The sequence below is a fragment of the Nicotiana tabacum genome, chromosome 22 (genome assembly GCF_000715075.1).
Source record: "Nicotiana tabacum cultivar K326 chromosome 22, ASM71507v2, whole genome shotgun sequence".
In the NCBI taxonomy this organism is placed as follows: Eukaryota; Viridiplantae; Streptophyta; class Magnoliopsida; order Solanales; family Solanaceae; genus Nicotiana; species Nicotiana tabacum.
In genome coordinates this window covers 114,162,087-114,173,427 of record NC_134101.1, presented here as the reverse complement: position 1 = coordinate 114,173,427, position 11,341 = coordinate 114,162,087, and the positions used below count along the sequence as shown (strand labels likewise).

At 36.2% G+C, this 11,341-nt stretch overlaps 1 protein-coding gene across 1 annotated transcript; it reads right to left on the bottom strand.

Moving 5' to 3' along the window:
• Nucleotides 1-4,070: 4,070 nt before the first annotated feature.
• On the bottom strand, nucleotides 4,071-10,017 carry LOC107827218 (importin subunit alpha-2-like). Its single transcript, XM_016654317.2, has 12 exons — nucleotides 9,917-10,017; nucleotides 9,584-9,817; nucleotides 8,821-8,917; nucleotides 8,645-8,736; nucleotides 8,419-8,550; nucleotides 8,144-8,329; nucleotides 7,865-8,028; nucleotides 7,693-7,771; nucleotides 5,552-5,680; nucleotides 5,153-5,280; nucleotides 4,658-5,064; nucleotides 4,071-4,538 (listed from the first exon to the last, which is right to left on the bottom strand). Exons 1-11 carry the CDS (start codon nucleotides 10,004-10,006, stop codon nucleotides 4,698-4,700), a joined length of 1,698 nt encoding a protein of 565 aa, XP_016509803.1. The 5' UTR covers nucleotides 10,007-10,017; the 3' UTR covers nucleotides 4,071-4,538; nucleotides 4,658-4,697.
• Between the last annotated feature and the right edge of the window lie 1,324 nt (nucleotides 10,018-11,341).

The window sequence follows — 11,341 nt, the reverse complement described above, 5'->3', positions numbered from 1 at the left end:
AAATGGAGGCGGCATCGTTAGGGTTTGCAGGTTATAGTCTCTGTGAAAGAGACGATAAGGGGGTAGGGGGTGCGTTTGGACACTTTTATACGTGGGCAACCTGGCTTCCCAACCGTTGGATGAGGAAGACCTCGATGGTCTTGATCTCCCTTAAACGAAACGAGGTCGTTTGGATGGTGAGGGGAGGGGGTGGATCGGGTCAGTGTGACTTTGGGCTGGGTATCGGGGCAATTTGGACGGGTTTCAGGGGTGCAGGGGTTTGGGCTTGGAGATAATTCAATTAATTTTGGCCCAAATTCCTTTTCTTCATTTCAATTTTTCAATTTTTTCTAATTTCTTCTAAATTAAAATTAAAATAAAACCTAAATTAATTCCTAATCAAATTATCCTATCAAAATAAATTAACTAACTCTCAATAATAATTACCATAACTAATTAAATACCAAATTAAACAAAAACTACCAAAATTCGAAACTAAAAATTTAGAATGCAAAAATACGTTATTTTTTGTGATTTTTCCATTTTTATAAAACACTAAATTACTAATTAATTCAAGAATGAAAAATTAGATCCTAAATGCAAATGTAGTGTATTTTTTGCATTTTCATGAATTAAATAAAATAAACATGCACAGATAAATGCAAACAATAACAAAAAATGCTACAAATATCTACGAAATTGCAAAAAATGGAAAAATTTATTTTCTTGAATCTATGGGAATAATTCATATAGGGCAAAAATCACGTGCTCACTATATATATATATATATTTATTTATTTATTTTTGGCTATTATCTTGAGAGCGGCTATACAATATTATTTCGGGAGAAATTCAAAAATAGCCAGATTTATAAGTGGTCATTCAAAAATAGCCACAGTTTGAAAAGTCATCAAAATTTAGCCACTTTTCATGTAAAGATAAATCTGCACGAAAACACTATTCAAAATCTGAAAAATACTCCAGTATATTATACACTGTTCACACGAAAACACTGTTTAAAATCCAAAAAATACTCCAGCAAAGTATACTGGAGTATATTATACTGGAACTCTGATATATTATATTGGAGCCAACAAAGTATATCGGTCCAGTATAATATGCTGAAAGTTAATACACAGGTGCATCGAACTCCAGTATATTATGCTGGACCTGTCTGTGTTGCAGGAAAATAATCACTATTTTTTAATAATTTAGTAAACGCTTGCTATTTTTGAATGATCAGTCCAAAAACTGACTAGCTCGTGCTCTTTTGACGTTATTCCCAAAAACTAATAAATAAAAAGCCCACCTCCTCTCCTCACCAAGTAAAAAAAAATACAATACGACAGTAAAATCTCTGCATGAAGACATAATACTCCAATATTTAAGCTTGTTCCTGCTGTCATGAGCAAATCCTGAGAGATGAGTCGATGACCGATGTCACAGTAAGCACTCAAACACATTTTATCATAGTCATGTGACAACCTAATGTGAGATAATATATCAGTTAATCATCATTAAGTGATAAAAATTTGTGTAAATTAAAAGACACATTTATGTATTACAGCAAAATCACTGATCAGCAAAATCACTAATCAACGCATCAGATCCCTCTAATGTTGACATCTCACTAAAAAGGAGCAAAATACGTAAGTTGGCACTATGGACCAAATCCTTATTACACATTGTTTATGGGCAAAAATAATATTACATACAACTTTTCAAAAGCGTGTCTAATACACAGGTCACTTTTCTCAATAAGTGTATACTACGCGCCAATAAAATTTTGATAAGTGTCATCAATTACAAATAAACACATAAAAACGATACTCCATCTTCTCTGACCTACAACAACAACAACAATCTACTAAAATCTCACAAGTGGGATCTGGGGAGGATAGTGTGTACGCAGATCTTACCCCTACCCCCAAAGGAGTAGAGAGGTTGTTTCCGAAAGACCCTCGGCTCAAAAGAATAAAATGACAAAAAGAGACGATATTAGTTCTCCGACTTAGTCGTCAGAAAATTCTGTCAAAGCAAAGCCAGAAATCTTGCATTTTCAACTAGCAAAATGATAAACACCTAAAAAAAACCTTCCATTTTCACCCAAAAACAACAAATTTTCATTTCATCTTCAAAATTCATGGCTGCCAGCAAAACATTAACAACCACCGACCATTTTTTTATCAAAGGATTTCAGACTCCTCCTGACCCAAATCTACCACCAACAGAAACAATATTTTCATATTCAGAAGAAAAAAAATGAGTATAAGTCCCTCATAATTTGGATTACTATACTTCAGGCTTGTAAATTTTTGCCAATTTCAAGAACCCATTTGAGTTTCGAATCAACAGCATAAATTCCAATTAAACAATTATAATTGTAAGGTGAGAATATCTCATGAAGGGACAGAGAGTTCTGTACAAATAAAGGTTTGAAAAAAAAAGGAAGAAAAAATAAGAGAAAGGATGAAGGTGGAGGTTGGCCGGCGGATAAAACAAGACAGAGAGACAGAGGGAGGGTGGGGAAGATAAGGGATTTGCTGACACATGCCATTATATTAAATAAATATTTAGACAATATTTTACGTGGTACACGCTTCTATCTTGGTATTTTACACATGTTAGGTCTTGGTCAAATAAGGTATATATTAGACACACTTTTAAAAAATTAAGTGTATAATATTATATTCACTCACAAAAAATATGTAACAGTGATTTGGTCCATACTTCCGGTGCCAATTTACGTATTTTGCCCAAAAAAACAAAAAAAAAATTAAAGGTGTCAAGAGTATCCATAGTACCAACATCCTACCAGGCTTCATATTGGGTCATTCTTGAAAGCCAATAGTTGGAAGTAGGGGTGTTCATCGTTCGGTTTGGATCGGTTTTTCCCTAAAAAGAAACAAAACCAAGTAAGTTGATTTTTTAAATATTAGAACCAAACCAAACCAATTAAGTTGGTTTTTTCTCGATTCGGTTTATGTCGGTTTTTCGATTTTTTCAATTATTTGTCGATTGTTTTTTTTAAATGTAAGACATACACTATCAAACACATATTTCGGCGACTACATTTTTAACATAACATTATCAAATCAATTGCCCTTTAAGAAATCTATTATTTATCAAGATATATTGATGATAATTGAATCAAATAGTGATGAATAATTTAAGGACTCAATTAAAAATATATTATTTTTAACATGAAATAGATTCTTACACTTAACAAAAGAAAACTACCAATCAAACTAGAATGTAAAGGTAAAGAACTGTACTAAAAGTGCAAACGATTAACATTTACTATAAAAATTTTTGAAACTTTGTATAAAAGTACACATATATATAGGTGTAATTCTTAATTTTAAATAGCTACTCCTATATTCGATTTGATTCGATTTTTTTTATTAAAACCAAAACCAAACCAAATTTGATCGGTTCTTAAATTTCAAAACCAAAACCAAACCAAACCAAACCATGATCAATTTGGTTTGATTTTCAATTTAGTTCGGATTTTTATGAACACCCCTAGTTGGAAGTATAGCTTCATTCTTAAGGAATGAACATGATGAAAACAAAAGAAGGGCAGGATATTGTATTTCCATTTAAATAATATATATACAATACTCCGTATTATCCATTATCAATGTGAAGCTACTTTTTATCCGCCGCGCACAGTTATAACAAAAATGTCTCTTGCCGAGGATTATCAATCTGTTTATATTATTAGTTCATCCCCCTATTATAATTTACCATCGTATTATCATATCACCATAATAAGAATTCAGCCTTAAATTTAATTAATGAAATATGGAGTATTAAAGGTAGCAAAGCATAGACATTATATAGGTTCTAAGGGTAGCGTTAGAATTTTAGTGGACCTTTTATGACAGACATCTATGCTGCACTGGTTGCTCAAGCAGGGAAATTTTGCTCTGGTATCACCTCCATCATATGCGCAAGTACACCCCCACCTAACCACAATATCCTACGTGCAAGTTCATGTACAAGAAAAACCTGAAAAGTGAGCAATTCATCTAGACACATATGTAGCCGATAGCTGAAGAGTGCAACTTGTACTAGGGCAACCAAAATTAAGGGCACAAAGAATAATCAAAATTGCTCAAACATGTACTTTTGCAATATTTATAGAAAATGACTCGTAAAGTATAGACATTCACCCTGCAACTCGAAATACTATAGACAGACTCTTTTCAGACAGACTGCAGATACATCTCATGTGCTAACTGGAAAAGGGACTCCGCACTCTGAGAAGCTAATTCACTGATAATAACTTCCATACTTTCACCAAAACAACACAAGCAATGCAGGGGAACCGTGTATAAAATTCCCAAGATGCCACTGCTGTTACCTCTTGACTCTTCACGCCGTCTTATTTACCTGTCATATGGAGTGACCCCACCTCGGCACCTCCCCTCAACCACGACTGACTCTTGACCCGGACTGACCAGACTCAGGGAGGTGATCTGACTCGACTAGTCATGACCGCAACACCAACATGTCATCTTCAAACTGCATTTCTCATCCACCATTCTCGGCCCCTGCATATGTTAATGCTTCAGGTGAGCAAAGGATTAGCAAAAATGCCTAGCTTTTCGATCCAACAAGAGCATGCAGATTAAGGAATAGGATAAAATGTTTCGCACACAATGTTATGCACCTGTTAAGGAGAAAAATTTGGTGGATGGATGGCACAACTTTCAACCAAACTTGAATCCACCAGATGGTAGTTGAATGTCATTTCCGCCAAAATTGAACCCAGCTTGTGTTTCATCACCTGCTGGCAATGTTTCGTCCTCCTCCTCCAACCAGTACGTTTCCAGTATCTTAACAGCCTTCTCATATATCTCATTGTTATCATGACTCTGAAGGTTTTCAATCTTTTCCAATCCCTCTGCATCGTCGGTCAGCTGAGCATAGTAATTAATGCCTCCAGTGTTTGCTTTTTCTGCTTCCCCAACCTTCAATATGTTTTCTAATCCTTCCAGACAGACGGTGACAATCCTTGGATCAGGGCACACTAGCAAATCACATAGAGGCTTTATGCAACCCTGACTCACCAAGAACCTGAAGCCAAAAGCACAAGAAAACACCAAGTTCAGTAATATTATCAGCAATATCAGAGGGATGATTACCCAAAAGAGAGGTTACATACTTGATCTGCTCATGAGTCCCACCAGAAGTAGCATTTGAAATAGCCCAGGCAGCCTCTTTTTTGATATCAAATTCTGCAGTTTGAAGCAGATTGACCAGGGGAGCAATTAATCCAGCCTCAATTACAGCCTGCTCAAATGTAAAAAAATACATTATTATTTAGATAAATGGAAAATGCACTGGTGGTTTCATCAATTGAAAAGTCTATCAACAAAAGCAAAGAAAGCTGGGCTGTGGTGAGAGGGCGGTGCGCATTACTACAAAGCATCTCCACAACTCAAAACCCATTTCAATTTCAAACTATTACACTCTCATATTCACCTATTTAACCACCCATAAATTTGCATAATATGTTATAGAACTTAGAAGACATGCAAAGAAATGTATGCAAGAGAAGTACCTGTATCTGCTCCTTGTTCCCAGCAGTAATATTGGATATGGTCCAGCATGCCTCTTTCTTGATGCTCTTTTTGTGATTGTGTGTTAACAAGCTCAGCAGGCAAGTAAGGGCACCATGTTCAATAATGCACTGGATTGTGAAGATAGTTGACATTAGTCAAAAATACAGTAATATGCATGACTAACACCACTACATTTAGCAGAAGGTTTAAGAAAAAAGCAAAACAAAAATTCATTTTTCCAGTGTGGTCTCACACTGCACTCATCCTACAATTTTAGCACATAAAAAAGGATGATATATAGCTGAACAGGACAGCAGAGGAAGACAGATAATTGATGATCTCCACCAAACCGATCCCAAGACACTGGCAATTTAACAAGGGTGACTTAAACTCGCTTTCCCTTTTGTACCTGACAATTAGATTCTCCTTTCAAGCAGCATATAACTTCAAGTTCATATTTTGAAAAACGAAACCATGCTAGAAGCACCTAGTGAGAAGCACATAACTTGCAAAACACCTCTTGAGCATCTTATGACATTAACATATCTCAGATAAGCATAATGCCTCCACAGCATCTTAAGATACAAAGTATAAGTTCCCACTTGAGAGCATATGACAAACTATTTGGAACAGAGTAATTAATATCGCTGCGTGAAAATTTAAGGAGCGCCATCTTATCAGTTTAGACTTGTTTTGCCCAAAGAATTTACTTTGAACTATCTGAAAGTTATTGAACTTTCCCTTTGCTTGATCAGAAAAAAAGATGGACGTCTGGCTAAAAGAATACAATTGAAACAGGTCTGTGACATTCCATTGTTACAACTTGTACAGAGTTGAGAATTCTTTTAAAGTTTCAACTTTATACAAGACATATATTTGGAAAATATTAGGAACTGAGGCTTATCTTTGGAATAACATGGAAACCACAACTGGTCCACAATTAGGTAAAGATATTAACATGCTTACAGCTTATAAATCGTTTTTTCCTGCCTATATTACATACACTATGTTAAGTGAGGTGCCATAAACACTAGCATTTTGTTTCTGGTAAACCATACAGAAATACTCGACTGCAAAAAAATGTACTAATGTACTGTCATTTCAAGCTCAAGATTAGATAGTCACTGATTAAGGATGTAGAAAAAATAAAATAATAACGGTGCATGTCTTGCTGCAAATTACAGCACTAAGACAGCCACTTTCAATAACTGTAGATTTAAGTATGCTACTGCATATTACAACAATAAATAAAGTAAATTAATCTTGTCCACAAAATTATAAACTAAGAGCAGGTGTTCGGCAATAAAAATGATAGCTACAAGTGCAGATGGTACTAGACGGGCGGAGCTACCATTTTGGTTACGGGTCATTCGGCAGAAAGGTTTTGTAGCTTTGGCCCAACCTTTGCATTTGCGTTAAGAAATTCACTTAATATGTATAAATAATCTACCCAAAACCCAGTAAGCTGCGTTTTCTAGAATTCAAAACCAATAACTCAAAGTTCTGGATCCGTATCGTGTACTACTCACAGTGTGTTATACGCTCGCCTAAAGCGTGCTTAAGCCCTGAAGCTTGGTGAAACGCAGGTTGTGCACTTCGCCTAGCCTAATTGGCGCTTTAGTGTAGGTCTCAAGGTGTTAAGGCGAGTGTCTTCCACCAATGGGTTCTATCTTTAAGGGTACAGTTATATATAGCTAATTATAGTTTTTCCGTTTGTCCAAATAATTATTATTTGTGTCTATGTTTACATTTTTCTTGCAATACATTTCTGTTTCTATTTTTTCTTTGGCGCCTTTCTTCGCTATAGCCCATGCTGCTTTGCGCTTAAAGCTCCATAAGACATTGGAGCCTTTTCGTGCTTTTCGCTTTTGGCTACTACTAGATTGCTCAGATGCATAGAGAACGGGCCTAAATCCAGGAGTGAACCAAGCACAAAGCTATAAAGTTTAGAAATGGACTGAAGATGATCAAATTTGAAGTTGATTCAGGGAATGCTGAAATATCTTCACAATATATATTATATCAGATGTTTCCAACTTTCAACCTTTTATTTTATTTGTACCTTTTTTCATTAGTCAATTCATCAAAGTGTTTGGCTACAACCATGAAAGCTTCTAAAAGCTCCTTAAGACCTACATACCTGAGTCTGGAGGTCATCTCCTGTAACAATATTTCCAACTGTACGGAGAGCAGGGATGAGTACTGAAGGAGACGGATGCCTGAATATCAATTGGCATTATATATCAGATTCAATCATAAGCTAAATACAAAAAAAAGTACATTGAATGAGGAAACTAAAACTTCCCACTCACATGAGGAGCTCAACCAGCCGTGGACAAACACCTGCTTCAATGACGGCTTGAATTTTGTCGTTTGTACCATCAGAAAGGTAAGAAAGTGCCCAGCATGCATCTGTTAGCACCTCTTCATCATTCGAATGAACGAGGCGCTGAAGAGCTGAGAGTGCTGGTCTCACCTGGAAAATGAATCGTCATCAGTAATGCAAAAACAATCCAATAAGGTCTCAAGGAAGACCAATTTTTTGAATTAAATACTGCAGGCATGAAAAAATTTCGACAACCATTACCAACCTGCTCAAATGGAGGTTGTGGCTTGCCTCTACAAAAGTTTGATAAAGTCCACGTGGCATTTCTCAGCATTGAAAGCTTGGCATGCTCGTTCAACTGAGCCAGCAAAGGAATCAAAGCCCCATTACTAAGCACAAGATCACGGCATCTAGGAGAATCGCCAGCAACATTTCCCAATGCCCACACAGCCTGTAATTGGAAAGAAAACACAATCAGCCTGCTAATCAACATAACTTCAGTCTATACGGCATAAGGGTCTACCAATTTTCAAAACACACCTGCTCACGGACATCATCACTTGGAGAACCTAGAAGCTTTACAAAAATTGGCACCGCCCCATGATCAATCACCACTCTGGTGTTCTCCGAGGTACCAGAAGCAATGTTTGTGAGAGCCCAAGCAGCTTCAAACTATGAATGCAAAACCACAACGATAAAGTGGCGAAGCTACAATGTGAAACGCTAAAGAAGGCACAAATAGAGTAATCAAGCATCACTCTCTTACCTGGAGCTGCGGAAAGTCTTCCCTCATTAGAAACTCAACAAATCGAGGAACAACACCAGATTGTATAACTTCCTCAATAGGAGGACTCCTTTCTGTTAATCATAATCCACAAGTTAAGTCATACAAAAAATTGAATGAAACCAGCATAAAAGAAGCAGGAGCAGGCTTAGTCATACCAATAGAGAGCAATTTACGGAATTGTGTGGTGGCCTCCAGCTGCAAATTGTTATCATTTGACCAAACACCAGCAACCATTGATGGAAGACTTTCCAACTGTAAACCAACAATTAATTACCATTCAAAACCACATTCACAATCAAATCAGCACAAATAATCAAGTCCCAACTATGAGATAACTGTGATTAAAAAATCATTTGATCCAAAGATCATTTATGAACGAGCTTTAAAACAGAATCAAACTAGCTTTTGCTCCTGATTAAATATTCATTATTTTGGACAGATACATGAACATTCATACAGCAGAAACTGATTTGGCCTTAAACATCAAACTGACTATCCCCTCATCCAGGGGCGGATGAACAATAGAAGCTGAACGCAGCAGCTCTAACTCAGACCCGTTATATGAGTTATGAAATCTACTAAATATGTACAAATATTAAATCTTGAACCCGCTAACTCAAATTGTCAGTGGGTTTAGTGGCATCTCGAACTCATAAAGTTCAAATCCTGAATTCACCTTTGCAACGTGATTATAAAAAAAATTGCATAGTTTGAGATTGATTAAGGAATTGATTGAATAAAGACTAACATATGGCTTTCCAAAAATGGCAAAGGACTATGACTAAAGCTCCAGGATTCAATTTTTACCAATCAAATAGCTAAAAATCCAAAATGGGTATGCGAAATATACTGATAAAACAAGACCCAAATTGAAGGGAAAAAAGAGAATTTACTATAAAAAAATAAAACAAAACCCGCCTTTTTTTCAACGGTGGATGTGTGGAGATTAGCCGGGAAGGGTTGTTGGGGTTGAAGGCCTTCCCTACGCTTCTTGAGCAAACTCTCTTCTCTCTTGCTCTTTCGGATCTCAACCATGTTGTCCTCTCGCCGGCGCCGCCCTTCCTCGGCGTCGACGGCGACCTTGTACCGGTTCCGACGAACCTCCGTCCTAGCACTTGGTCTCAGAGACATCTTCGAATAAAAAAGCGAGAACTGCAAAAGAGATAGTAACAGGGTATTACAGAAAACCCTTGAAGGACAAGATTGAATCGAGAAGAGAAAAAAGTATATATAGAGAGAGAGAGTATATACCAAATATTTTGGAGAGAAGACCGTGACTGACGAGGGTTTGGGAAAGAGTTCCTCTTCTAGTCTACTTCTCTTCATGGGCCGGGTCTTCATCTATTTTGGGTTCTTCTTCTGGGCTCAAGCCCAAGATTGTGTTCACAAATAGCAAGTTTTACGGGACATTTGCATCTATATCCAGTTTTTGAGTCACCTTTTAGCTTATACCCGTTTTGCACAAAAAATTACAAGCGTACCTATTTTTTGGGTAACTTCAGACATACTGGCCTGAAATAGCAAAAATTTATGTCTCAAGTTTGAACTTCAGAATTTTTTGCCTGTAGTGTAGCGTTATCAAAGCAAAACTTCAGATATTTTTACCAGAAGTTTGGCCTGACTTACAAGGCAATCACGCAAACTTCAGTTCATAGTGAAATGACAAACTTTAGTTCAATAAAACTACAGCATATTTTGGCTGAAGTTTTAGTTTTGTAATTGCTTAACTTCAGCATTCTAGGAGCTGAAGTTTTATTTTGTATTTGATGAACTTCAGCATTCTAGGAGCTGAAGTTTTTGTTTATATTTGATGAACTTCAGTATTCTAGGAGCTTAAGTTTTTGTTTATATTTGCTGAACTTCAGCATTCTTAAAGTTGAAGTTCTGTTCTGTCTTTTTTTGAAGCTAGATGGCTTTAAAATACAACTTAAGCCTCGTAATCAATGGTTTATTATGAGATCCTCGTCAGTAATCCTAAATGAATTGAGGCCTTTATCTTTTTGATAAAACAAAGGACAGATTCTATGCTCTGACTTTGATTTATTATGGTTTTGTTTAACCAAAAATCTGAATCTTTGGTCAAAGTTAGAAAGAAATTCGGGTTATTGATAATCAGGAGACGAAAATTAAATATTTTTGAGAATGATGGTAAAGCAGTAAATAGATTTGTATTTCAGTAAGATCTCAATCGTATTTCGTGTCCTTACAGATGTTGAGTCTTTCCCCTTTTATAGTTGATTCTAGGAGAAGATATAATACTTTTGTCTTAATGAGGCAATTATGAGCAATAAATGATATTTAAAAGAAACGTTACGCAATCATTTCTATTTAATTCAGATTCTCTAACGTATTTGACATTTAATGCTGTATTTAAACTCTTTTACGTCATCAGATTCGTATCTTCAACTTCTTCTGATCTTTGATCTTTAAACGACTCGAATAGGTACGAGACTCGTACCTATTTTAGTAACGGTCCACACCTATGTTGCTTTCTTTTCCCCCTATCTGTTATCGCCCGTGCTTCTTGGCTATTTATTGCGTTTTGACCTTTTGACCAGTCCACACGTCATGACACGTCATCTTCAATCTTCAGACTCATTTTTTTCCCAATACAGATAGTCCCCCCACTTTCCATTTATTTATCCATTAAATATTTGGGAAGTGGACCTTCACAAA

Bases quoted from the DNA above. Each gene is read 5' to 3' on its own strand.
- LOC107827218 (XM_016654317.2), bottom strand. From the start codon at position 10,006: ATGAAGACCCGGCCCATGAAGAGAAGTAGACTAGAAGAGGAACTCTTT. The intron at 8,737-8,820 runs GTATGACTAAGC...TATGATTAACAG, and splicing joins CCGTAAATTGCTCTCTATTG to AAAGGAGTCCTCCTATTGAG. The intron at 5,065-5,152 runs GTATGTAACCTC...TTTTGGCTTCAG, and splicing joins GGGACTCATGAGCAGATCAA to GTTCTTGGTGAGTCAGGGTT.